The sequence below is a fragment of the Bufo gargarizans genome, chromosome 10 (genome assembly GCF_014858855.1).
Source record: "Bufo gargarizans isolate SCDJY-AF-19 chromosome 10, ASM1485885v1, whole genome shotgun sequence".
Taxonomy (NCBI): domain Eukaryota; kingdom Metazoa; phylum Chordata; class Amphibia; order Anura; family Bufonidae; genus Bufo; species Bufo gargarizans.
The window spans coordinates 9,181,488-9,206,867 of NC_058089.1; the positions used below are offsets into that span (position 1 = coordinate 9,181,488).

The 25,380-nt window shown below is 47.0% G+C and overlaps 1 protein-coding gene across 1 annotated transcript in view; it reads right to left on the reverse strand.

Moving 5' to 3' along the window:
* LOC122920742 (tenascin-X-like) overlaps positions 1 to 25,380 on the reverse strand; it is a 132,057-nt gene that overhangs the window by 79,428 nt on the left and 27,249 nt on the right. The window contains exons 7-16 of the mRNA XM_044270456.1: positions 24,025 to 24,300; positions 18,192 to 18,446; positions 17,792 to 18,061; positions 15,117 to 15,392; positions 13,212 to 13,466; positions 12,812 to 13,081; positions 11,265 to 11,540; positions 9,360 to 9,614; positions 8,960 to 9,229; positions 7,413 to 7,688 (exon numbers count right to left, since the gene is read on the reverse strand). Coding sequence (XP_044126391.1) covers positions 7,413 to 7,688; positions 8,960 to 9,229; positions 9,360 to 9,614; positions 11,265 to 11,540; positions 12,812 to 13,081; positions 13,212 to 13,466; positions 15,117 to 15,392; positions 17,792 to 18,061; positions 18,192 to 18,446; positions 24,025 to 24,300 — 2,679 coding nt within the window. The remainder of the gene's footprint in view (positions 1 to 7,412; positions 7,689 to 8,959; positions 9,230 to 9,359; positions 9,615 to 11,264; positions 11,541 to 12,811; positions 13,082 to 13,211; positions 13,467 to 15,116; positions 15,393 to 17,791; positions 18,062 to 18,191; positions 18,447 to 24,024; positions 24,301 to 25,380) is intronic.

The window sequence follows — 25,380 nt, forward strand, 5'->3', positions numbered from 1 at the left end:
GGTGCAGACACCTTAATACTCGTTCCCGGGCAGCAGATTGTGCTGTCTAAACAGCACTCTGCTGTCCAGGAACAATGATTTTGTATGATGATGAGTGATAGCAGCAAGGGTTGCTTGTCCTTATACTGTGGAGATGATTGCGATATCTAAATGCAGGCCCTCAACCTCCTCTTAACAAACAGCGAATTGTCAGGAAGAAATCCTTCATTTACAACAAATCGGCTGTTCCTCACAGCATCTAAATGCACCTTTAGTTATGCAACACTGAAAGGGGTTATCCAAGTATTTAAAATTGAGGACCTATTTGTGTGTTCAGTGCTAGTGTCAACTTATGGCTAGGGCTACACAGTGACATCACGTTGTCACATGGCAAATCACTTCTTATGATTGTCAGTGAGGTCACCATGCAATACACTGTGATGTGCAAGTTGCACAAAATCGAACACAATTGGATTTTTGGTTGCAGGTTTTAAATTGCATGCGACATAGTACACGTCTTGTGCCACTGCCACCTGCCTGTGATTGTTCTGCAGTTTGGTTGCCTATTTACAGCCAAATCACTATTCTGAAACTTGCTGTCACACAATACATGTCACAGTGTAGCCCTTTGTGTCATGTCAGCCACTACAGAGATATACTGCTTAAAAAAGTTCTCTGGGAATTAAGAAAATAAAATCACTGAAAATACTTAAATATTACTTTATTATAAATATATTCCCAAATACATTTCATTAGTTGTAATGGCTCGTTTCGTCTAGGTAGCAATAATAAGGAGCAATAAAATGGCCGCCGCCCTATTAGTACATACAAAACCTGTCCTAATCACATAACAGGATGAGTTACTTCAGAACACTGAGCTAAAGAGCTGCCTCATCCTCATCTCTGCTCTGCTTATCAGGGATTATGAGACATGAAGTACAGAGAGGACAGATAGGTGGAGATGTGGCTAATGAGAAACAGCTCTTGTGTACAGTCTCAATTACCACAGCCTGTCCTGTCCGTCCTCTCTGTACTGCATGTCTCCTCATGAATTCCTACACAGATTCAGATGAAGATCTCATCAATTGTATTCAAGACCATAATCCCTGACAGGCAGAGCAGAGAGGAGGATGAGGCAGCTCTGTAGCTCAGTGTTGTAAAGTAACGTGTCCTGCTGTGTGATTAGGACAGGTTTTGTGTCTACTAATAGGACGGTGGCCATTTTATTTCTGCTAACGATTGCTCCCCAGACAAAATGAGCCATTATAATTAATGAAAAGTATTTGGGAATATATTTCTGATAAAGTAATATTAAATTATTTTCATTTTCTTACTTCCTGGAGAACCCCTTTGACCTCCATAGTTAAGCTGGATTAATTATAGAGGCAGATAAAGGGGATGGGCACTTGACAGGATGTAAGTGTCGCTGCCAATTTTCTATAAAGAAATTCAGTAGAAAAGGAGATTTTTGTATAACTTACCAGTTAAATCTCTTTCTCGCTCTTCCTTGGGGGACACAGACCTTGGGTATAGCTCAGCTCCCTAGGAGGCGTGACACTAAGTAAAACTGTTAAGCCCCTCCTCCATCAGCTATACCCTCAGCCTGGAGATAGAGGCTACCAGTTGCGTGTCCAAGTAGTGAAAGGATAACAACCAATAACGGAAACAACCAGCCAGCAACCCAACGGGGCGCCAGACCATAACCCTGTAACCAAACACAGAAGGGTGGGTGCTGTGTCCCCCAAGGAAGAGCGAGAAAGAGATTTAACTGGTAAGTTATACAAAAATCTCCTTTTCTCGCCCATTTTCCTTGGGGGACACAGACCTTGGGACGTTCAAGAGCAGTCCAAGAAGGGAGGGACCACAAACCCAAGGCGGAACACCACCAGAGCATCAGGAAACCGCTGCCTGCAAAACCAGGCGGCCCAAAGCAGCATCCGCTGATGCATGCGTATGCACCCTATAGAACTTTGTGAAAGTGTGCAGAGAGGACCAAGTGGCTGCTTTGCACAACTGTTCAGCCGAGGCCCGATGCCTCTGCGCCCAGGAAGCTCCGACTGCTCTGGTGGAATGAGCAGTGACGCCGAAAGGCGGAGGTCTGCCCTTGGCTCGATAAGCCTCAGACACCGCCAGTTTAATGAAACGGGCAATAGCCACCTTGGAGACCGCCAAACCCTTGCGCGAACCCTCCGGAACCAAAAACAGGGAGTCCGTGCGCCGAAAGGACCCGGTGACCTCCAAGTAAATCCTCAACGCCCTGACCACATCCAGACGGTGCAGTTCCCGTTCTCTGGGGTGGGAAGGAGAGGGACAGAGCGACGGAAGGACGATGTCCTCATTGATGTGAAAGGCGGAGACCACCTTTGGCAGGAAAGTCGGGACAGGCCGAAGCACAACCTTATCCTGGTGGAAGATCAGGAAAGGTTCGGAGCAAGAAAGAGCCGCTAACTCCGACACCCGTCGGAGAGACGTGACCGCCACAAGAAAGATGACCTTGCAGGACAGAAGGCGAAGGGAGACCTCCCGTAAAGGCTCGAAGGGGGCTGATTGGAGCGCCGAGAGCACCACATTCAGGTCCCAGGAAGGAACTGGAGGGCGGTACGGCGGAACAGAGTGAGCCACCCCTTGTAAAAAGGTCTTAATTGGCCCTAGAGGGGCCAGGGGACGCTGGAGAAGAATAGACAGCGCCGAAATCTGACCCTTCAGAGAACTGAGGCACAGCCCCAGGTCCAGACCCGACTGGAGGAAGGACAGGATTGTGGGAAGAGAAAACCGGAGAGGTGGGATGCTCCGGGACTCACAGAACCCCAGATAGGACCTCCAAACCCGATAGTAGATCCTAGAGGATACGGGCTTACGAGCCCGGATCATGGTGCGGACTACGTCCGCGGAGAAACCCCGTCGCGTTAAGACGGCGGTCTCAATAGCCACGCCGTCAAACGTAGCGAGCCTAAATGCTCGTGGAAGATCGGTCCCTGAGAGAGAAGGTCTTCCCTGGAGGGCAGTGGCCACGGTGCGTCTGCCAACAGCAACATTAGGTCGGCGTACCAAGACCGGCGGGGCCAATCCGGGGCGATTAGAATCGCGGGGACGCCCTCTGCCGCGATCCTCCGAAGAACCCGTGGCAGGAGGGGAAAAGGAGGAAAGACGTACAGAAGGGAGAATTCGCGCCACGGAAGGACGAGCGCGTCGGCGCCGTATGCCTTCGGGTCCCGTGCCCTGGCCAGGTATAGGGGGACCTTGTGGTTGAATTTGGAGGCCATGAGGTCCACGTCGGGGCGACCCCAGCGAAGACAAAGGGCTTCGAACACCTCTGGGTGCAGGGACCATTCTCCCGGGTCGATGGTGGACCGGCTGAGGAAATCCGCCGCCCAGTTGTCCACCCCCGGGATGTAAATCGCAGATAAGGCCGGCACGTGCGTCTCCGCCCAGAGGAGAATGAGGGTCACCTCTTGCATCGCTGCAGCGCTGCGAGTGCCTCCCTGATGGTTTATGTATGCCACAGCCGTGGCATTGTCCGATTGGATCCGAACAGGGTGGCCCCTCAGCAGATGGGTCCAGTGTCTGAGGGACAGAAGAATCGCCCTCAGTTCCAGAATATTGATTGGAAGTCTGGACTCCGATAGAGACCAAACGCCCTGGACGGACCGGGGAGGGAAAACCCCCCCCCACCCCCGTAAGCTGGCATCTGTGGTAATCACCAGCCAGTTCAGTGGACGGAAGGACTTCCCCCTTAGAGGGATATGCAACCACCAGCCGAGGGAAGCCCGAGCCAGGGGAGGCCGAAGAAAGGTCCTGTCCAGACTCCTCGGTGATTTGTCCCAGGCCGACAGAATTGCCCTCTGAAAGGTGCGGGATCGGAATTGTGCGAACGACACCGCTTCGAAACAGGCAACCATCTTTCCCAACAACCGCATGCTGGATCTGAGGGAAGGGCGGTGATGACGGAGGAGACTGCGAACCGACCCGCGAAGGGCCAGACGCTTGTCCGACGGAAGGCGGACCTCCGCCAACTCTGTATCCAGGAGCATCCCCAGGAAGATCAGCCGTCTGGAGGGGGTAAGGGAAGATTTGGGGTGGTTGATAATCCAACCGAACCGCGTCAGGGTCTCCAGAGTGAGTTCCACACTGCGGGATGTCTGAGAGAAGGAGGGTGCCTTGACCAGGATGTCGTCCAAGTATGGGAGAAGAAAAACACTTCTTGAACGTAGAAGGGCCAAGACAGGGGCCAGGACCTTGGTGAACACTCGAGGAGCCGTCGCCAGACCAAAGGGAAGGGCGACGAATTGGAAGTGATCGTCCCCCACCGCGAAGCGCAGGAAGCGGTGATGACATGGAGCAACCGGAACGTGGAGGTATGCATCCTGAATGTCGATTGAGGCCATGAAATCCCCTCTTTCCAGGGAGGCCACTGCGGACCTGAGAGACTCCATCCGGAATCTCTGCAGTCGGAGAAAACGGTTCAGGCGTTTTAGGTCCAAGATCGGACGCACTGAGCCTTCCTTCTTGGGAACCACAAAGAGGTTCGAGTAGAACCCCCTGAACCTTTCCGTCGGAGGCACGGGGGCGACGACACCCTTGTCCATTAGAGAGTGAATGGCCGCGAAGAAGGCGGCCACTCGTACGGGATCTCGCGGAGGACGGGATCGGAAGAAACGGTCTGGCGGAATGGACGCAAATTCGATTTTGTATCCGCAAGATACAATCTCGAGCGCCCATGCGTCTGAGATGTGGGCCCGCCATACGTTCCTGAATAGGAGAAGGCGGCCCCCCACCCGGGTGGGTGGGGGCGCACCTTCAGGCAGAGGGCTGCTGGCCGGTGGGAGCCCGTGCAAGCTGGGACTTGCGCCAGGTAGGTTGCGTCCGAAAAAACGGCTTCTTGCGTCTATCCTGGGCTGGGCCAGAGGAAGAAGAACTGGCCGCGGGTCTAGACCCGGTGGGCTTGCGAAAGGACCGAAAATGGGACGAACCAGCGCGACCACGGGGGGCGCCCATTGGCCTGGACTGGGGGAGGTGAGTACTCTTCCCACCCGTGGCCTCTGATATAAGTTCGTCCAGACGGGTTCCGAACAGGCGGGAACCCGTGAATGGTAGGCCGGCCAAAGAGCGTTTGGAAGCGGCGTCCGCCGCCCAAACCTTCAGCCAGAGTTCCCTCCTGACAGAAACTGCCAGGGCAGAGGAACGGGCAATGAGGGCACCCGCATCAAGGGAGGCCTCACAGACGAATTTTCCGGCCTGAACAATTAGTTGGGCTAAGGAACGGAGGTCCTGAACAGGGACGTCCGACCCTAACTCCCGTTCCAGTTGCAAACCCCATTCAGAGACCGCTTTGCCAACCCAGGCGGAGGCAAAGACCGGTCTAAGGGCCGAACCAGAGGCAGTAAATATGGCCTTGGAGAGGGATTCCGTACGACGGTCCTCAACAGACTGGAGGGAAGATCCGTCCTGTACAGGAATAGTAGTGCTTTTGGACAGACGAGCCACGGGAGGATCAACCTTAGGCGGGGATGTCCACGTGGTCACAGAATCCGCTGGAAAGGGATAACAAATGTCCAGCTTTTTGGGTGTAATAAAGCGGACGTTAGGCCGAGTCCAAGCCTTGGATACCACAGAAGAAAAATCAGCGTGTATGGGAAAAACCTTGGAGGCCTGTTTGGGGCGGAGAAAGGACACGCCGGCCTGTTCAGACCTGGGGGGGGTCATCGTGTAGCTGAAAGGTATCACGGATGCTAGTGACAAGATGCCCCACCGCGGACGCCAATTTGGACGGAAGCTCTGAGTCCATGTCCACGTCCGAATCCGCCAGTTCTCCCTCAGAAAGCGTATCCCTTTGAGAGGATAGACTTGACTGAGCTCGCACGCATGGCGGAGAGAGCGAAGCATCTGGAGAAGATGTGCGCTCAACCCTTGAACGTTTCTGAGTATGCCGGGCCCTGGAAGATTCGCTGGGAGGCAGGGAACCAGTGGGGGCGGCAGAAACGGTAGTCCCAGCGGGTGCGACAGGGATTGTGGCAGCCTGCGGGAGAGGCGGTCTATCCACGAGACGGCCCACTACGTGTGTAAGGCTTTCCACCGCCTGAGACAGAGACCTAGCCCAGTCAGGGGGTTCAGAGGCACCGGGGGGCGCAGCGGGAAGCGGGCCCTGCACTGGGGCCTGACATGCAAGGCAATGCGGCTCAGATTGCCCCCGCGGAAAAAGGTCCTTACAGGCGGTACAGGCATGGTACCAGGTTTTGGGGGCACCTGTGGGATCTGACATGCTGAAGTGTGGTTGTACTCTAATATAGAGACCACAAAGGGTTATAGCAGCTATGACCAGGAGGGTTAGGAGAGGGTTAACTGTCCTACCAGTGCCTCAGAAGAACGTCAGGAGATGGCCCAGATCAGCAGCAGCAGAGAAGCAGTGAACAGCAGTGAGCAGCAGAGAGCGCCCACAGAAGCCGAGCGATGTACACAGGAGGTTAGAGTCCCCCACCGTGTCCCAGCTTCCTGTCAGGAGTGAGGAAGCGCGGGAAACCTCAGCAGAAAGCACGGGGAACAAGCTCTGCCCCCTCCAGCGCTTGAAATGTCTCCTGTGAAGGAGAACGTAGCTCCGCCCCCAAAATGACGCGCGCGTAAGCCCGCCCCCTGCCGGGACCGCTAAGCCCCGCCCCCCGTTCTCGGCGGGAAGGGGGAGAGAGAGAAGAGAAAAATGGAGTCAGCCCCGAATGAGGGGGAGGGGGGGAGAAAGATAGCAGCGTGGGGGGGAACGGCGTGGGGGTGCTGAGGATGCTGCTGTGCTGCATTGTCCTGCAGATGAGCGCTCAGAATGAGCGACCACGGGTGCCCCCCTTACCCAGAGGGGTAGATGCTGCAGATAGGGACGGGGTATGGGCTGGAATAGCCATCTCACCGTCCGACGTCTTCACCCTCAGTCCTTTCCAGCAGGGTCGCCCCTTCAGCCACTGGCACCGCAGTGGCAGGAAGCTGGAAGAGGGGCTTGGCGTGCGGGCGACCCCCTAGCTGGCGGGATGTAGGGGAGCCATTGCTGCCCAGATCCTCCTATTGCTTCTGTGGGGGAGGCAGCAGTGCAGATAAGTTGGCACTGGCGCAGCTCAACCCCGGGAGAGCAGAGAGGTCTAATGCGTCTCTGGTATCCCTAGGAAAAAATAAAATAACAAAATTAGAAGAAAAAGTAAAAATAACAAGGAGAAAACAGCCCTGCAGTAGCAGGGAGTGTCTTGCCTCCTTGGACACTAAGCTAAAACTGGTAGCCTCTATCTCCAGGCTGAGGGTATAGCTGATGGAGGAGGGGCTTAACAGTTTTACTTAGTGTCACGCCTCCTAGGGAGCTGAGCTATACCCAAGGTCTGTGTCCCCCAAGGAAAATGGGCGAGAAAACAATTTTCATCATATTTACATAAATTGGCATACTGTGAACACATTGATATTACTTGTGCAGGTAGATTGTGACGCCGGTTTTGATTCAGTGATGCCATCGGCAGCTCTGGTATACACCATGAATTTATATGTTTCTCCTGCTGTCAGATTCATTATTGTCGCTGATTCACTTCTCACTATTGTATCATTTATCATTACTGATGGTGAGGTGAGATTGGTCTGGACTCTGTAGCTGTAAGACGTTTGATACTCATCAGGTTTACTCCAAGTCAGAGACACAGAAGATGAGGTCACATCACTGATCTGCAGAGAATTTACCGACATCGGTTCTGAAATAAAGGAAGTACAAACATTCAGTGTCAATACAGAATCAGAGTAAAACTTGCAGGGGCACATTTACTAAGACCGGATAGTATTAGTTTTTCCCTCTGCGCTGCCGTAAGATCCATCTAATTTATGACGAGGTGTGCGCCAAGTCATAAATTAGGCGCATCTGTGGCAGTCAGTATGCCTGGAGTTAAAACTACGCCAGCCAGTTTTTAGCTTACATTTGCGCCTGTTCCCAGTTGCAAATGTAAGTAAATTTGCCGGGTATTGGAGTCCCAGCCCCGGCAAGGCCCCAGGCACACACCTACCCTGCCCCTATTATGCCCAACTGGCGTAAACAGCACAAAACAGGCCACATGACAAAATTTTGTTGCATGGCTGGACAGAAAAGGGGTCTCGCAACACTTTTTACATCTGAAAGTATTGCAAGTCCCTTAGTAAATGTGCCCTGCAGTGTTGTGTAATACAGTAGGTAACCACTGCTCAAAACCTGAAAATCCAGAGTTGTAATTAGAGCCTGGAGACCAAACTGCAGCCACATCACTTAGGGAGACTATGGACTATTTTACACAGGCAAGTTGAACATACAGGTTCATAGGTGTGCTAAACAAATTCAATGGTTTTTATGTGTCTATTCATAAGGGCATATAAAATACATCTGTGTTTTAAAGAAGCAGCACGCACTACTTTAATCTATTTTGGGGATAGAAAACGCTCATTAAAGTTTTTGGTGGGTGTTCAAAATATAGATGCAGCCCTATATTATCTGTATGATATCAATATGTCATCTGCATGTCAGCCATATTTGCTTCCATATTTCAAAGGGCCTGTGTTATCTCATTGTATTTCCTTCTTAAAAGACAGATTTCGGGTCTACAAGGCATTGTTTACATCTATGTCAGGACCTCCATCCCAGATTCCATGAAAAAGGGGAAAAGCCTTGCATGGGGGACTTATTTCTCTGCTGAAAAAGCAGACTCCTGAACGGAAACTGAAGTGACCCCATTATAGTCAATGGAATTTGTTTGGTTCCATTCAGGTGAGTTATATGCAAAATCATGAGGATAGGTCATCAATGTAAATCCTGGCAAATCCCTGTAAGCAATAGCTTTCAACATATGCTCCTAGCCTGTCTTATTAACAGACTCAACTTTTCATGAAAACTCTTTAAAATCCTTTCCTCTACCCTTTCCATTACCCTGCTCCCTCTCCATTTCTCTGTAGTGTTTGTCACATTTTATGAAAAGTTGCAAACAGTCATGAGAGAACCTACTTGTTTGGACAGATGTTCTGACAGGTGAACTCGGATACCCCCGGACTCCGACTGTGACCACAGTAATGCTGTAATTAGTCCCTGAGGTCAGGTTCTGAAGGGTGACGTTTGTTGCGTTGCTCGTCACAGTTATATTAGTTGATGGGAACATCCCATAGCTTATATTATATGACTTAGTCACACCGGACATATTTACTGGCTCTGTCCAAGATAACGTCAGATTCTTAGTTTCGATGCTGATAAGGGATAACTTTCCAGGTTGGGTTGGATCTGCACAAACAACAACAATACAGACAGATGAGAACATATACAGCACATGACGTATACGGGAAAAGTGACTGTAACAGAGGTGAAGGATGATGATCCGAGTCACCATTAAGCAGATCCTGATCATACTCACATGTGGCCTCTGTCACTGGAAAAGACATCTGGCTGCAGTTCTCACTGACTGTCTGTACATTGACTGTATAATCTCTTCCGGGCAGTAATCCAGTGAAATTTACTTGTGTAGTTATAGTTGGTATTGTCTTATTCACAGCTCCTGTTAGACTGACGGTATAATTATCCACTTTTCCTTCTGGTTTATTCCATGTTGCTCCAAGAAAATCAACCGACTTGTAATTGTTCAGTGAGAGGCTGGAAACTTTTCCAGGAGCTGAGAATATCACAAATCATAGACTGGTTACGCCACATTTACAAGGCCTGAAGTTTGTGCTGATTATCTAGAAAGAATATTCCTATGAACGCTTGTTCCTGATAATCAGCGTTTGTAAAGGAGCACAAATGACCAGATGAACAAGCGTTTAGCTCGTAGGTGCAGACACCTTAATACTCGTTCCCGGGCAGCAGATCGTGCTGTCTAAACAGCACTCTGCTGTCCAGGAACAATGATTTTGTATGATGATGAGTGATAGCAGCAAGGGTTGCTTGTCCTTATACTGTGGAGATGATTGCGATATCTAAATGCAGGCCCTCAACCTCCTCTTAACAAACAGCGAATTGTCAGGAAGAAATCCTTCATTTACAACAAATCGGCTGTTCCTCACAGCATCTAAATGCACCTTTAGTTATGCAACACTGAAAGGGGTTATCCAAGTATTTAAAATTGAGGACCTATTTGTGTGTTCAGTGCTAGTGTCAACTTATGGCTAGGGCTACACAGTGACATCACGTTGTCACATGGCAAATCACTTCTTATGATTGTCAGTGAGGTCACCATGCAATACACTGTGATGTGCAAGTTGCACAAAATCCAACACAATTGGATTTTTGGTTGCAGGTTTTAAATTGCATGCAACATAGTACACGTCTTGTGCCACTGCCACCTGCCTGTGATTGTTCTGCAGTTTGGTTGCCTATTTACAGCCAAATCACTATTCTGAAACTTGCTGTCACACAATACATGTCACAGTGTAGCCCTTTGTGTCATGTCAGCCACTACAGAGATATACTGCTTAAAAAAGTTCTCTGGGAATTAAGAAAATAAAATCACTGAAAATACTTAAATATTACTTTATTATAAATATATTCCCAAATACATTTCATTAGTTGTAATGGCTCGTTTCGTCTAGGTAGCAATAATAAGGAGCAATAAAATGGCCGCCGCCCTATTAGTACATACAAAACCTGTCCTAATCACATAACAGGATGAGTTACTTCAGAACACTGAGCTAAAGAGCTGCCTCATCCTCATCTCTGCTCTGCTTATCAGGGATTATGAGACATGAAGTACAGAGAGGACAGATAGGTGGAGATGTGGCTAATGAGAAACAGCTCTTGTGTACAGTCTCAATTACCACAGCCTGTCCTGTCCGTCCTCTCTGTACTGCATGTCTCCTCATGAATTCCTACACAGATTCAGATGAAGATCTCATCAATTGTATTCAAGACCATAATCCCTGACAGGCAGAGCAGAGAGGAGGATGAGGCAGCTCTGTAGCTCAGTGTTGTAAAGTAACGTGTCCTGCTGTGTGATTAGGACAGGTTTTGTGTCTACTAATAGGACGGTGGCCATTTTATTTCTGCTAACGATTGCTCCCCAGGCAAAATGAGCCATTATAATTAATGAAAAGTATTTGGGAATATATTTCTGATAAAGTAATATTAAATTATTTTCATTTTCTTACTTCCTGGAGAACCCCTTTGACCTCCATAGTTAAGCTGGATTAATTATAGAGGCAGATAAAGGGGATGGGCACTTGACAGGATGTAAGTGTCGCTGCCAATTTTCTATAAAGAAATTCAGTAGAAAACAATTTTCATCATATTTACATAAATTGGCATACTGTGAACACATTGATATTACTTGTGCAGGTAGATTGTGACGCCGGTTTTGATTCAGTGATGCCATCGGCAGCTCTGGTATACACCATGAATTTATATGTTTCTCCTGCTGTCAGATTCATTATTGTCGCTGATTCATTTCTCACTATTGTATCATTTATCATTACTGATGATGAGGTGAGATTGGTCTGGACCCTGTAGCTGTAAGACGTCTGATACTCATCAGGTTTACTCCAAGTCAGAGACACAGAAGATGAGGTCACATCACTGATCTGCAGAGAATTTACCGACATTGGTTCTGAAATAAAGGAAGTACAAACATTCAGTGTCAATACAGAATCAGAGTAAAACTTGCAGGGGCACATTTACTAAGACCGGATAGTATTAGTTTTTCCCTCTGCGCTGCCGTAAGATCCATCTAATTTATGACGAGGTGTGCGCCAAGTCATAAATTAGGCGCATCTGTGGCAGTCAGTATGCCTGGAGTTAAAACTACGCCAGCCAGTTTTTAGCTTACATTTGCGCCTGTTCCCAGTTGCAAATGTAAGTAAATTTGCCGGGGATTGGAGTCCCAGCCCCGGCAAGGCCCCAGGCACACACCTACCCTGCCCCTATTATGCCCAACTGGCGTAAACAGCACAAAACAGGCCACATGACAAAATTTTGTTGCATGGCTGGACAGAAAAGGGGTCTCGCAACACTTTTTACATCTGAAAGTGTTGCAAGTCCCTTAGTAAATGTGCCCTGCAGTGTTGTGTAATACAGTAGGAAACCACTGCTCAAAACCTGAAAATCCAGAGTTGTAATTAGAGCCTGGAGACCAAACTGCAGCCACATCACTTAGGGAGACTATGGACTATTTTACACAGGCAAGTTGAACATACAGGTTCATAGGTGTGCTAAACAAATTCAATGGTTTTTATGTGTCTATTCATAAGGGCATATAAAATACATCTGTGTTTTAAAGAAGCAGCACGCACTACTTTAATCTATTTTGGGGATAGAAAACGCTCATTAAAGTTTTTGGTGGGTGTTCAAAATATAGATGCAGCCCTATATTATCTGTATGATATCAATATGTCATCTGCATGTCAGCCATATTTGCTTCCATATTTCAAAGGGCCTGTGTTATCTCATTGCATTTCCTTTTTAAAAGACAGATTTCGGGTCTACAAGGCCTTGTTTACATCTATGTCAGGACCTCCATCCCAGATTCCATGAAAAAGGGGAAAAGCCTTGCATGGGGGACTTATTTCTCTGCTGAAAAAGCAGACTCCTGAACGGAAACTGAAGTGACCCCATTATAGTCAATGGAATTTGTTTGGTTCCATTCAGGTGAGTTATATGCAAAATCATGAGGATAGGTCATCAATGTAAATCCTGGCAAATCCCTTTAAGCAATAGCTTTCAACATATGCTCCTAGCCTGTCTTATTAACAGACTCAACTTTTCATGAAAACTCTTTAAAATCCTTTCCTCTACCCTTTCCATTACCCTGCTCCCTCTCCATTTCTCTGTAGTGTATGTCACATTTTATGAAAAGTTGCAAACAGTCATGAGAGAACCTACTTGTTTGGACAGATGTTCTGACAGGTGAACTCGGATACCCCCGGACTCCGACTGTGACCACAGTAATGCTGTAATTAGTCCCTGAGGTCAGGTTCTGAAGGGTGACGTTTGTTGCGTTGCTCGTCACAGTTATATTAGTTGATGGGAACATCCCATAGCTTATATTATATGACTTAGTCAAACCGGTCATATTTACTGGCTCTGTCCAAGATAACGTTAGATTCTTAGTTTCGATGCTGATAAGGGATAACTTTCCAGGTTGGGTTGGATCTGCACAAACAACAACAATACAGACAGGTGAGAACATATACAGCACATGACGTATACGGGAAAAGTGACTGTAACAGAGGTGAAGGATGATGATCCGAGTCACCATTAAGCAGATCCTGATCATACTCACATGTGGCCTCTGTCACTGGAAAAGACATCTGGCTGCAGTTCTCACTGACTGTCTGTACAGTGACTGTATAATCTCTTCCGGGCAGTAATCCAGTGAAATTTACTTGTGTAGTTATCGTTGGTATTGTCTTATTCACAGCTCCTGTTAGACTGACGGTATAATTATCCACTTTTCCTTCTGGTTTATTCCATGTTGCTCCAAGAAAATCAACCGACTTGTAATTGTTCAGTGAGAGGCTGGAAACTTTTTCAGGAGCTGAGAATATCACAAATTATAGACTGGTTAAGCCACATTTACAAGGCCTGAAGTTTGTGCTGATTATCTAGAAAGAATATTCCTATGAACGCTTGTTCCTGATAATCAGCGTTTGTAAAGGAGCACAAATGACCAGATGAACAAGCGTTTAGCTCGTAGGTGCAGACACCTTAATACTCGTTCCCGGGCAGCAGATTGTGCTGTCTAAACAGCACTCTGCTGTCCAGGAACAATGATTTTGTATGATGATGAGTGATAGCAGCAAGGGTTGCTTGTCCTTATACTGTGGAGATGATTGCTCTATCTAAATGCAGGCCCTCAACCTCCTCTTAACAAACAGCGAATTGTCAGGAAGAAATCCTTCATTTACAACAAATCGGCTGTTCCTCACAGCATCTAAATGCACCTTTAGTTATGCAACACTGAAAGGGGTTATCCAAGTATTTAAAATTGAGGACCTATTTGTGTGTTCAGTGCTAGTGTCAACTTATGGCTAGGGCTACACAGTGACATCACGTTGTCACATGGCAAATCACTTCTTATGATTGTCAGTGAGGTTACCATGCAATACACTGTGATGTGCAAGTTGCACAAAATCCAACACAATTGGATTTTTGGTTGCAGGTTTTAAATTGCATGCAACATAGTACACGTCTTGTGCCACTGCCACCTGCCTGTGATTGTTCTGCAGTTTGGTTGCCTATTTACAGCCAAATCACTATTCTGAAACTTGCTGTCACACAATACATGTCACAGTGTAGCCCTTTGTGTCATGTCAGCCACTACAGAGATATACTGCTTAAAAAAGTTCTCTGGGAATTAAGAAAATAAAATCACTGAAAATACTTAAATATTACTTTATTATAAATATATTCCCAAATACATTTCATTAGTTGTAATGGCTCGTTTCGTCTAGGTAGCAATAATAAGGAGCAATAAAATGGCCGCCGCCCTATTAGTACATACAAAACCTGTCCTAATCACATAACAGGATGAGTTACTTCAGAACACTGAGCTAAAGAGCTGCCTCATCCTCATCTCTGCTCTGCTTATCAGGGATTATGAGACATGAAGTACAGAGAGGACAGATAGGTGGAGATGTGGCTAATGAGAAACAGCTCTTGTGTACAGTCTCAATTACCACAGCCTGTCCTGTCCGTCCTCTCTGTACTGCATGTCTCCTCATGAATTCCTACACAGATTCAGATGAAGATCTCATCAATTGTATTCAAGACCATAATCCCTGACAGGCAGAGCAGAGAGGAGGATGAGGCAGCTCTGTAGCTCAGTGTTGTGAAGTAACTTGTCCTGCTGTGTGATTAGGACAGGTTTTGTGTCTACTAATAGGACGGTGGCCATTTTATTTCTGCTAACGATTGCTCCCCAGACAAAATGAGCCATTATAACTAATGAAAAGTATTTGGGAATATATTTCTGATAAACTAATATTAAATTATTTTCATTTTCTTACTTCCTGGAGAACCCCTTTGACCTCCATAGTTAAGCTGGATTAATTATAGAGGCAGATAAAGGGGATGGGCACTTGACAGGATGTAAGTGTCGCTGCCAATTTTCTATAAAGAAATTCAGTAGAAAACAATTTTCATCATATTTACATAAATTGGCATACTGTGAACACATTGGTATTACTTGTGCAGGTAGATTGTGACGCCGGTTTTGATTCAGTGATGCCATCGGCAGCTCTGGTATACACCATGAATTTATATGTTTCTCCTGCTGTCAGATTCATTATTGTCGCTGATTCATTTCTCACTATTGTATCATTTATCATTACTGATGATGAGGTGAGATTGGTCTGGACTCTGTAGCTGTAAGACGTTTGATACTCATCAGGTTTACTCCAAGTCAGAGACACAGAAGATGAGGTCACATCACTGATCTGCAGAGAATTTACCGACATCGGTTCTGAAATAAAGGAAGTACAAACATTCAGTGTCAATACAGAATCAGAGTAAAACTTGCAGGGGCACATTTACTAAGACCGGATAGTATTAGTTTTTCCCTCTGCGCTGCCGTAAGATCCATCTAATTTATGACGAGGTGTGCGCCAAGTCATAAATTAGGCGCATCTGTGGCAGTCAGTATGCCTGGAGTTAAAACTACGCCAGACAGTTTTTAGCTTACATTTGCGCCTGTTCCCAGGTGCAAATGTAAGTAAATTTGCCGGGGATTGGAGTCCCAGCCCCGGCAAGGCCCCAGGCACACAACTGCCCTGCCCGTATTATGCCCAACTGGCGTAAACAGCACAAAACAGGCCACATGACAAAATTTTGTTGCATGGCTGGACAGAAAAGGGGTCTCGCAACACTTTTTACATCTGAAAGTGTTGCAAGTCCCTTAGTAAATGTGCCCTGCAGTGTTGTGTAATACAGTAGGTAACCACTGCTCAAAACCTGAAAATCCAGAGTTGTAATTAGAGCCTGGAGACCAAACTGCAGCCACATCACTTAGGGAGACTATGGACTATTTTACACAGGCAAGTTGAACATACAGGTTCATAGGTGTGCTAAACAAATTCAATGGATTTTATGTGTCTATTCATAAGGGCATATAAAATACATCTGTGTTTTAAAGAAGCAGCACGCACTACTTTAATCTAATTTAGGGGATAAAAAACGCTCATTAAAGTTTTTGGTGGGTGTTCAAAATATAGATGCAGCCCTATATTATCTGTATGATATCAATATCTCATCTGCATGTCAGCCATATTTGCTTCCATATTTCAAAGGGCCTGTGTTATCTCATTGCATTTCCTTTTTAAAAGACAGATTTCGGGTCTACAAGGCCTTGTTTACATCTATGTCAGGGCCTCCATCCCAGATTCCATGAAAAAGGGGAAAAGCCTTGCATGGGGGACTTATTTCTCTGCTGAAAAAGCAGACTCCTGAACGGAAACTGAAGTGACCCCATTATAGTCAATGGAATTTGTTTGGTTCCATTCAGGTGAGTTATGTGTAGTGTCCCACTAGGTAGGGGTGGGCACTACACAAGGGTAAATTGGTGTGCGCGTTACTCCTACTCACAAGGAACAGAAATGTTATATTTAATTGTGCATTTAATGTATTTTCTAATGTGTTTTTATATGCAATGTTCCCCTGTATGATGCAATAGCAGGCCTAGTTGGGTGTAGTTAGACATCCCAGACACTAGAGGGAGATAGGAAGCCCCTAGTATAAATGTCCAGGCCTAGACAGGGAGAGTTAGTGTGCAGAGTCAGGAGTCTGAGAAGACAGAGGTTAGAGGGCCTCCTCCTGACATGCAGCTTGATAGCCCCGGCTGCTAGCTATGACCAGGAGGCTAGTGAGAAGATCTAGCCTGCCTGAAGCTAAGAGAGCCTTAGTTAGCTCTGAAGTCACCCCAGTAGCAGGACAGAACCTCCTGTGAGAAACCCACAGTCATCCACCAGACAAGTAAGGACATCACAGGGAAAGCTAAGTAACCCTGATGGGCAGATGCATAGAAAGTAAAGCAAGGATTTAATTAATACCAGAGGAAGATATAATTACCAAGGATTTAAGCCACCATTTAGGCATCCGGGCCTTGGGATAGAAAGCCAGACAGGAGTTCTAGAAGGAACAGTGTACGCTATTTCTGAGGAAAGGTACAACCTGATTCTGAGTGCATTGTGAATTTACCCTCTGAGTATCTTGCATAATTAATACCTGCCATTTTGTGGAGAAAGCCTACTTGTGAAGCTGTGATTCTAAAGGACTGTGTTACCACCTGCATGTACACAGTTGGACTGTTTAGTAAAGCAACGTTTGGTTCACTATATCATCTGTGTACCTCACTTATTCCAACTATCAACCGGTGTGCCACCGTCAAAGGCACTGGCGTCACGAACCTTAAAGGGACCTTGCCCCAGGCACTCAAAATACCCGTAACATCCAGGGCACCTCATCCACCATCAGGCCTGGTCCCTACATACAGAGTGTGCCCCAGAGGAACCGTGTCTACCTCTCCTTCACTGCCACATGCCTGCCCAGGGTTCTCCAATACAGTGAGCAACCCTCGTGTGCCCATAACCGTGACCTCACTTCGCTATACCCTGCAGGTCTGGCGTGTTGCATAAGTGCAAAATCCTGAGGATAGGTCATCAATGCAAATCCTGGCAAATCCCTTTAAGCAATAGCTTTTTAACATATGCTCCTAGCTTGTCTTATTAACAGACTCAACTTTTCATGAAAACTCTTTCAAAATCCTTTCCTCTACCCTTTCCTTTCCATTACCCTGCTCCCTCTCCATTTCTCTGTAGTGTGTGTCACATTTTATGAAAAGTTGCAAACAGTCATGAGAGAACCTACTTGTTTGGACAGATGTTCTGACAGGTGAACTCGGATACCCCCGGACTCCGACTGTGACCACAGTAATGCTGTAATTAGTCCCTGAGGTCAGGTTCTGAAGGGTGACATTTGTTGCGTTGCTCGTCACAGTTATATTAGTTGATGGGAACATCCCATAGCTTATATTATATGACTTAGTCAAACCGGTCATATTTACTGGCTCTGTCCATGATAACGTCAGATTCTTAGTTTCGATGCTGATAAGGGATAACTTTCCAGGTTGGGTTGGATCTGCACAAACAACAACAATACAGACAGGTGAGAACATATACAGCACATGACGTATACGGGAAAAGTAACTGTAACAGAGGTGAAGGATGATGATCCGAGTCACCATTGAGCAGATCCTCATGGTACTCACATGTGGCCTCTGTCACTGGTGCAGACATCTGGCTGCAGGTCTCACTGACTGTCTGTACAGTGACTGTATATTCACTTCCGGGCAGTAATCCTGTGAAATTCACTTGTGTAGTACTAGCTGGTATTGTCTTATTCACGGCTCCTGTTAGACTGACGGTATAATTATCCACTTTTCCTGCTGGTTTTGTCCATGTGGCTCCGAGAAAATCAACCGACTTGTAATTGTTCAGTGAGAGGCTGGAAACTTGTCCAGGAACTAAGAATATTACAAATCACAGACTGGTTACGCCACATTTACAAGGCCTGAAGTTCGGGCTGATTATCTAGAAAGAATGTTCCTATAAACGCTTGTTCCTGATAATCAGCGTTTGTAAAGGAGCACAAATGACCAGATGAACAAGCGTTTAGCTCGTAGGTGCAGACACCTTAATACTCGTTCCCGGGCAGCAGATTGTGCTGTCTAAACAGCACTCTGCTGTCCAGGAAAAATGATTTTGTATGATGATGAGTAATAGCAGCAAGGGTTGCTTGTCCTTATACTGTGGAGATGATTGCTCTATCTAAATGCAGGGCCTCAACCTCCTCTTAACAAACAGCGAATTGTCAGGAAGAAATCCTTCATTTACAACAAATCGGCTGTTCCTCACAGCATCTAAATGCACCTTTAGTTATGCAACACTGAAAGGGGTTATCCAAGTATTTAAAATTGAGGACCTATTTGTGTGTTCAGTGCTAGTGTCACTTTTTGGCTAGGGCTACACAGTGACACGAGTCACGCAACATGAAGATCAGGTTGTTGCATGGAGAATCACTTCTTATAATAGTGAGGTCACCATGCAACACACTGTGACGTGCAAGTTGCACAAAATCCAACAAAGCTGGATTTTTGGTTGCAGGTTTTAAATTGCATGTGACTTTGCCATCACAGATCACAGTACATATCGTGTGCCACTGCCACCTGCCTGTGACTGTTCTGCACTTTGGTTGCCTATTTACAGCCAAATTACTATTCTGAAACTTGATGTCACATAATACATGTCACAGTGTAGCCCAGGGCCGGCTCCAGGTTCATGTGGGCCCTTGGGCGATAAATCCCAGTGGGCCCCCGTGAGGCATTTTTTTACATTGACATGTCCCCCTGTGGCTCCCACACGGTATAATGACCCCCAGTGACCCCTATACAGTATAATGACTACTAGTGGCCCTTCACACAGTATAATGACTACTAGTGGCCCTTCACACAGTATAATGACTACTAGTGGCCCTTCACACAGTATAATGAACCCCCAATTCCCCCCCCCCCCGTATTATGACCACCTGTGGCCCTGCATTCAGAATAATAACCCCCAGTCGCCCCCATTCAGAATAATGACCCCCAGTAGCCCCCACACTGGGGGAATACTGTATGGAGGGGGCTCTGGGGGTCATTATACTAAATGGGGGACACTGAGGGTCATTATACTATGTAAAGGGCCCTCACAGTATAATGACCCCACAGCGACACTCCATGCAGAATAATGACCCCTAGTCGCCACCACACTGGGGGTTATACTGTATGGAGGGGGCACGAGGGGTTATTATATTTAATGGGGGCTCTGGTGGTCATTATGCTAAATGGAGGGTCAATGGGGATCGTTATACTAAATGGGGGGCACTGGGAGTCATTATACTGTGTAAGGGGCCCTCACAGTATGATGAATGACCCCCCAGTGGCCCCCTCACATACCTATCATTGCAGGGGAGCTGGTCGTCCTGTCCATCACTAACCGCAGCTCCCTGCGCTCTTTCTCTCCTCCGGCCCGCTGCAGCAGTGAGCCAGGCCTGGAGCAGAGAAGGAGATGTGCAGTGATGTAGCTGGAACTGACTGGGCCCCACAGCAAATTTTAGTACGCCCCCCTCCTCCCCAATGTGTGTTCACATCACGTTTTCCTATCGGTTTGATGTATACAAATGTGCAGCGCTCCACGTTTTTGTATCCTGCAGAGTCAAGTAAAAAATGCATACGTTAACGTATATGGTTTTTTACAATGGAACTGTATGGTGACCGGACGCCACTGTACGGCATCAGTCTGAGGCATCTGGTAACGCATACATTTTTGGTATACATTAAATGGATGGCACAAATGGGATGTGAGCCCAGCCCTAGTGTCAGAATAAGCCCCAGTACACAGCAGAGCAGCGTGGCGGAGAGGGAGGCCGCCATGTACTGACAGAGCGCTGCCTGGTCCTGGTGGTCAGGGAGGAGGACTGTGCTTCCCAAGGATCATTTTCTACTGGGAAATACAGTGCACAATATAATACACTAGAATCCATATAATATAAAGATATTAGCCCTACCCCCAAATAATAATACAATTAGGGGGTCATTTATTACATAGAAATACGTCTGTTAGGCTACTTTCACACTTGCGTTCGGGGCTCCGCTTGTGAGTTCCGTTTGAAGGCTCTCACAAGCGGCCCCGAACGGATTCGTCCAGCCCTAATGCATTCTGAGTGGATGCGGATCCGCTCAGAATGCATCAGTCTGGCACAGTCTGTCCTCCGCTCCGCTCAGCAGGCGGACACCTGAACGCTGCTTGCAGCGTTCGGGTGTCCGCCTGGCCGTGCGGAGGCGCGCGGATCCATCCAGACTTACAATGTAAGTCAATGGGGACGGATCCGTTTGAAGTTGACACAATATGGCTCAATTTTCAAACGGATCCGTCCCCCATTGACTTTCAATGTAAAGTCTAAACGAATCCGTTTGCATTATCATGCAAACGTATACGTTCTGAACGGATGTAAGCGTTTGCATTATAGGTGCGGATCCGTCTGTGCAGATACCAGACGAATCCGCACCTAAACGCAGGTGTGAAAGTAGCCTTAGGCTACTTTCACACTAGCGTTCGATCGGATCCGTTCTGAACGGATCCGATCATATTAATGCAGACGGAGGCTCCGTTCAGAACGGATCCGTCTGCATTAAATTGGCAAAAAAAAAGCTAAGTGTGAAATTAGCCTGAGCAGATCCGTCCAGACTTTTACATTGAAAGTCAATGGGGGACGGATCCGCTTGAAGATTGAGCCATATTGTGGCATCTTCAAACGGATCCGTCCCTATTGACTTACATTGTAAGTCTGGACGGATCCGCATGCCTCCGCACGGCCAGGCGGACACCCGAACGCTGCAAGCAGCGTTCAGGTGTCCGCCTGCTGAGCGGAGCGGAGGCTGAACGCCGCCAGACTGATGCAGTCTGAGCGGATCCGCATCCATTCAGACTGCATCAGGGCTGGACGGATCCGTTCGGGTCCGCTCGTGAGCCCCTTCAAACGGAGCTCACGAGCGGACAGCCGAACGCTAGTGTGAAACTAGACTTAGGCGTATTTCTGACACAGATTGTGGCACAAAGGTCCTTAGCACCGCAATCTGTATCTTTTCCCGCTCATGCCAGGTCTAAAAAAGGATGGCGTGGGCAGGGAAAGGGATACAGTTATGGCCATGCAGTTATTGGATACCACCGCCATATAGTGATAACACCGCCATACAATGATAAAACCACCATACAGTGACCGGATAAAAGGGTATAAGAGGGCACAGTACAGGGAATGACTATGGGCACTGCACAGGGTGTGGTAAGAGGGCACAATGCAGGGTATAAGTGGGCACAGTACGGGGTGGGGGGCACAGTCACATGACCCTGTGACGTTAGAAGGTCCTTATGGTGAATGCTGTTCAGATGCCACCATAATGAGAGGCAGAGGAGTGAGACAGGGGCCCTGGGTGGACAGGAGGGGTGGACACAGCAAGTAGGGGGAAGGGGCTCTGAGGGGGATTCATACAAGTAGTGGCAGGAGGTCTGTGCAGGGCAGCAACAGGAGATAGGAGGGTGAAACAGGAGCTCTGGATACATGAGGGAGGAAAGGAGACAGCAGGGTCCCCATGAGGATGAGATAGGACAGGATATGGGGGGGGGGGGGGGGCAGGTGTCATGGGGGCAAACTGCTTAATGAAACAGTAACACAACTAAATAGAATGAAGCAGCAGCCGATCGAAGAGACCCCCCTTCTGTCCCAAGAGACATTCACAGTGCAGACTGCAGACTCACTCACAGACTGTCTTCAGCTCCAGCTCCAGCCCTCGGTCTCTCTCCTCAGGCAGCGTGTGTCCTGTGTAGAGGGGGCGTGTCTGAGTCTCTGCAGCTCAGAGGGCCCCACCAAAGGGGTACTGCGTAAGTGAAGTGACAGCAGTGAGAGCTCCCATCTGTATTGATGGAAGTGCTCATAGCAGCTCAGTGGGCCCCCCCAGGAGCATTGGGCCCCGGCACTTGCCCGGGGATGCCGGGTTATGACGCCGGCCCTGGTGTAGCCTGTTGTGTCATGTCAGCCAGTACAGAGATATACTGCTTAAAGGGGTTCTCCGGGAATTAAGAAAATAAAATCACTGAAAATACTTAAATATTACTTTATGATAAATATATTCCCAAATACATGTCATTAGTTATAATGGCACGTTTCGTCTAGGTAGCAATATTTAGAAGAAATAAAATGTCCGCCACTGTAACGGTCGCGTACACACACACACAGGGGGGAGGGAAGTGACCACTGCGCTCCACCCTTACCCCTGGCCCTGCCTACTTGCCTTCCGAGTCCTAATGACAGGGAACAACTGGACGGCAATCCCTAGGTTGGAATAAGTGCAGGGATGACAGACAAACAACAGAACGTGAACAGACCAAGTCAATTCCAGGAAAGCTACAAAGTACAAAAGGAGCAAGCAGAGAATAGTCAGGAGAAGTCGGGGTCATAAATACCAGGAGAGTCGTGATGTACCAAAGGAGTCAGCAGAGGATAGTCAGGAGTTCAGCAGGAGGTAAGTACGCCAGGAAAGACTCAATCGCAGGTGGAACCTAAATAACAGGCAATCTGTGGCCAGCAGATTGCCTGTTTAAATAGGGAGCTAGAGGGACCATGTAACGTGGCCAGCATCACATGACTCCACAGCCGAGCACCGAGTGATCAGCTCGGTGCTCAGCCCTAAAATTATTAGCATGAATGCAGACAGATGCACGCATAGTATTATCAGGAGCGCGGGTGACGCTCGATGCACTGATGATGCGCGCGCGCTCCGGACGTGCCCGCCTCCTAGACAGCGCCGTGACAGCCACCCTATTAGTACACACAAAACCTGTCCTAATCACAAAACAGTATGAGTTACTTTACAACACTGAGCTAAAGAGCTGCCTCATCATCACCTCTGCTTATCAGGGATTATGAGACATGAAATACAGAGAGGACAGATGGGTGGAGATGTGGCTAATGAGAAACAGCTCTTGTATACAGTTTCCATTACCATAGCCTGTCCTCTCTGTGCATCATGTCTCCTCATGAACTCCATTCCTACACAGATACAGATGAAGATCTCATCATCTGTATTCAGGATCATAATCCCTGACAGGCAGAGCAGAGAGGAGGATGAGGCAGCTCTGTAGCTCAGTGTTGTGAAGTAACTTGTCCTGCTGTGTGATTAGGACACGTTTTGTGTCTACTAATAGGACGGCAGCCATTTTATTTCTGCTAATGATTGCTCCCCAGACAAAACTAGCCTATCTAACTAATGAAATGTATTTGGGAATATATTTATAATGAAGTAATATTAAAGTATTTTCATTTTTGTACTTCCTGGAGAACCCCTTTGACCCCCATAGTTCAGCTGGATTTATTATAGAGACAGATAAGGGGCATGGGCACTTGACAGGATGTAAGTGTTGCTGCCAATTTTCTATAAAAAAATTGAGTGGAAAACAATTTGCACCATATTTACATCAATTGGCATACTCTGAACACATTGGTATTACCTATGCAGATAGTTAGTGACACCGGGTCTGATTCAGTGATGTCATCGGTAGCTCTCGTATACACCATAATTGTATATGTTTCTCCTGCCGTCAGATTCATTATTGTCGCTGATTCACTTCTCACTATTGTATCATTTATCATTACTGATGATGAGGTGAGATTGGTCTGGACTCTGTAGCTGTAAGACGTCTGATACTCATCAGGTTTACTCCACGTCAGAGACACAGAAGACGAGGTCACATTACTGATCTGCGGAGAATTTACCGACATCGGTTCTGAAATAAAGAAAGTGTCGATACAGAATGAGAGCAAAACTTGCAGGGGCACATTTACTAAGACCGGCTAGTCTTAGTTTTTTCCCTCTGCGCTGCCGTAAGATCCAGAAAATTCAGAGTTGTAATTAGAGCCTGGAGACCAAACTGCAGCCACATCACTTAGGGACACTATGGACTATTTTATACAGGCAAGTTGAACATACAGGTTTATAGGTGTGCTAAATAAATTAAATCGTTTTTATGTGTCTATTCATTAGTGCATATGAAATACATCTGTGTTTTAAAGAAACAGCATGTACTATTTTAATCTATTTTGGGGATGAAAACGCTCATTGAAGTTTTTGGTGGGTGTTTAAAATATAGATGCAGCCCTATATTATCTGTATGTTATCAATAGCACATACAGGTCCTTCTCAAAAAATTTGTATATTGTGATAAAGTTCATTATTTTCTGTAATGTACTGATAAACATTAGACTTTCATATATTTTAGATTCATTACACACAACTGAAGTAGTTCAAGCCTTTTATTGTTTTAATATTGATGATTTTGGCATCTCAAAAAATTTGCATATCATGAAAAGGTTCTCTAAACGAGCTATTAACCTAATCATCTGAATCAACTAATTAACTCTAAACACCTGCAAAAGATTCCTGAGGCTTTTAAAAACTCCCAGTCTGGTTCATTACTCAAAACCGCAATCATGGGTAAGACTGCCGACCTGACTGCTGTCCAGAAGGCCATCATTGACACCCTCAAGCAAGAGGGTAAGACACAGAAAGAAATTTCTGAACGAATAGGCTGTTCCCAGAGTGCTGTATCAAGGCACCTCAGTGGGAAGTCTGTGGGAAGGAAAAAGTGTGGCAGAAAACGTTGCACAACGAGAAGAGGTGACCGGACCCTGAGGAACATTGTGGAGAAGGACCGATTCCAGACCTTGGGGGACCTGCGGAAGCAGTGGACTGAGTCTGGAGTAGAAACATCCAGAGCCACCGTGTACAGGCGTGTGCAGGAAATGGGCTACAGGTGCCGCATTCCCCAGGTCAAGCCACTTTTGAACCAGAAACAGCGGCAGAAGCG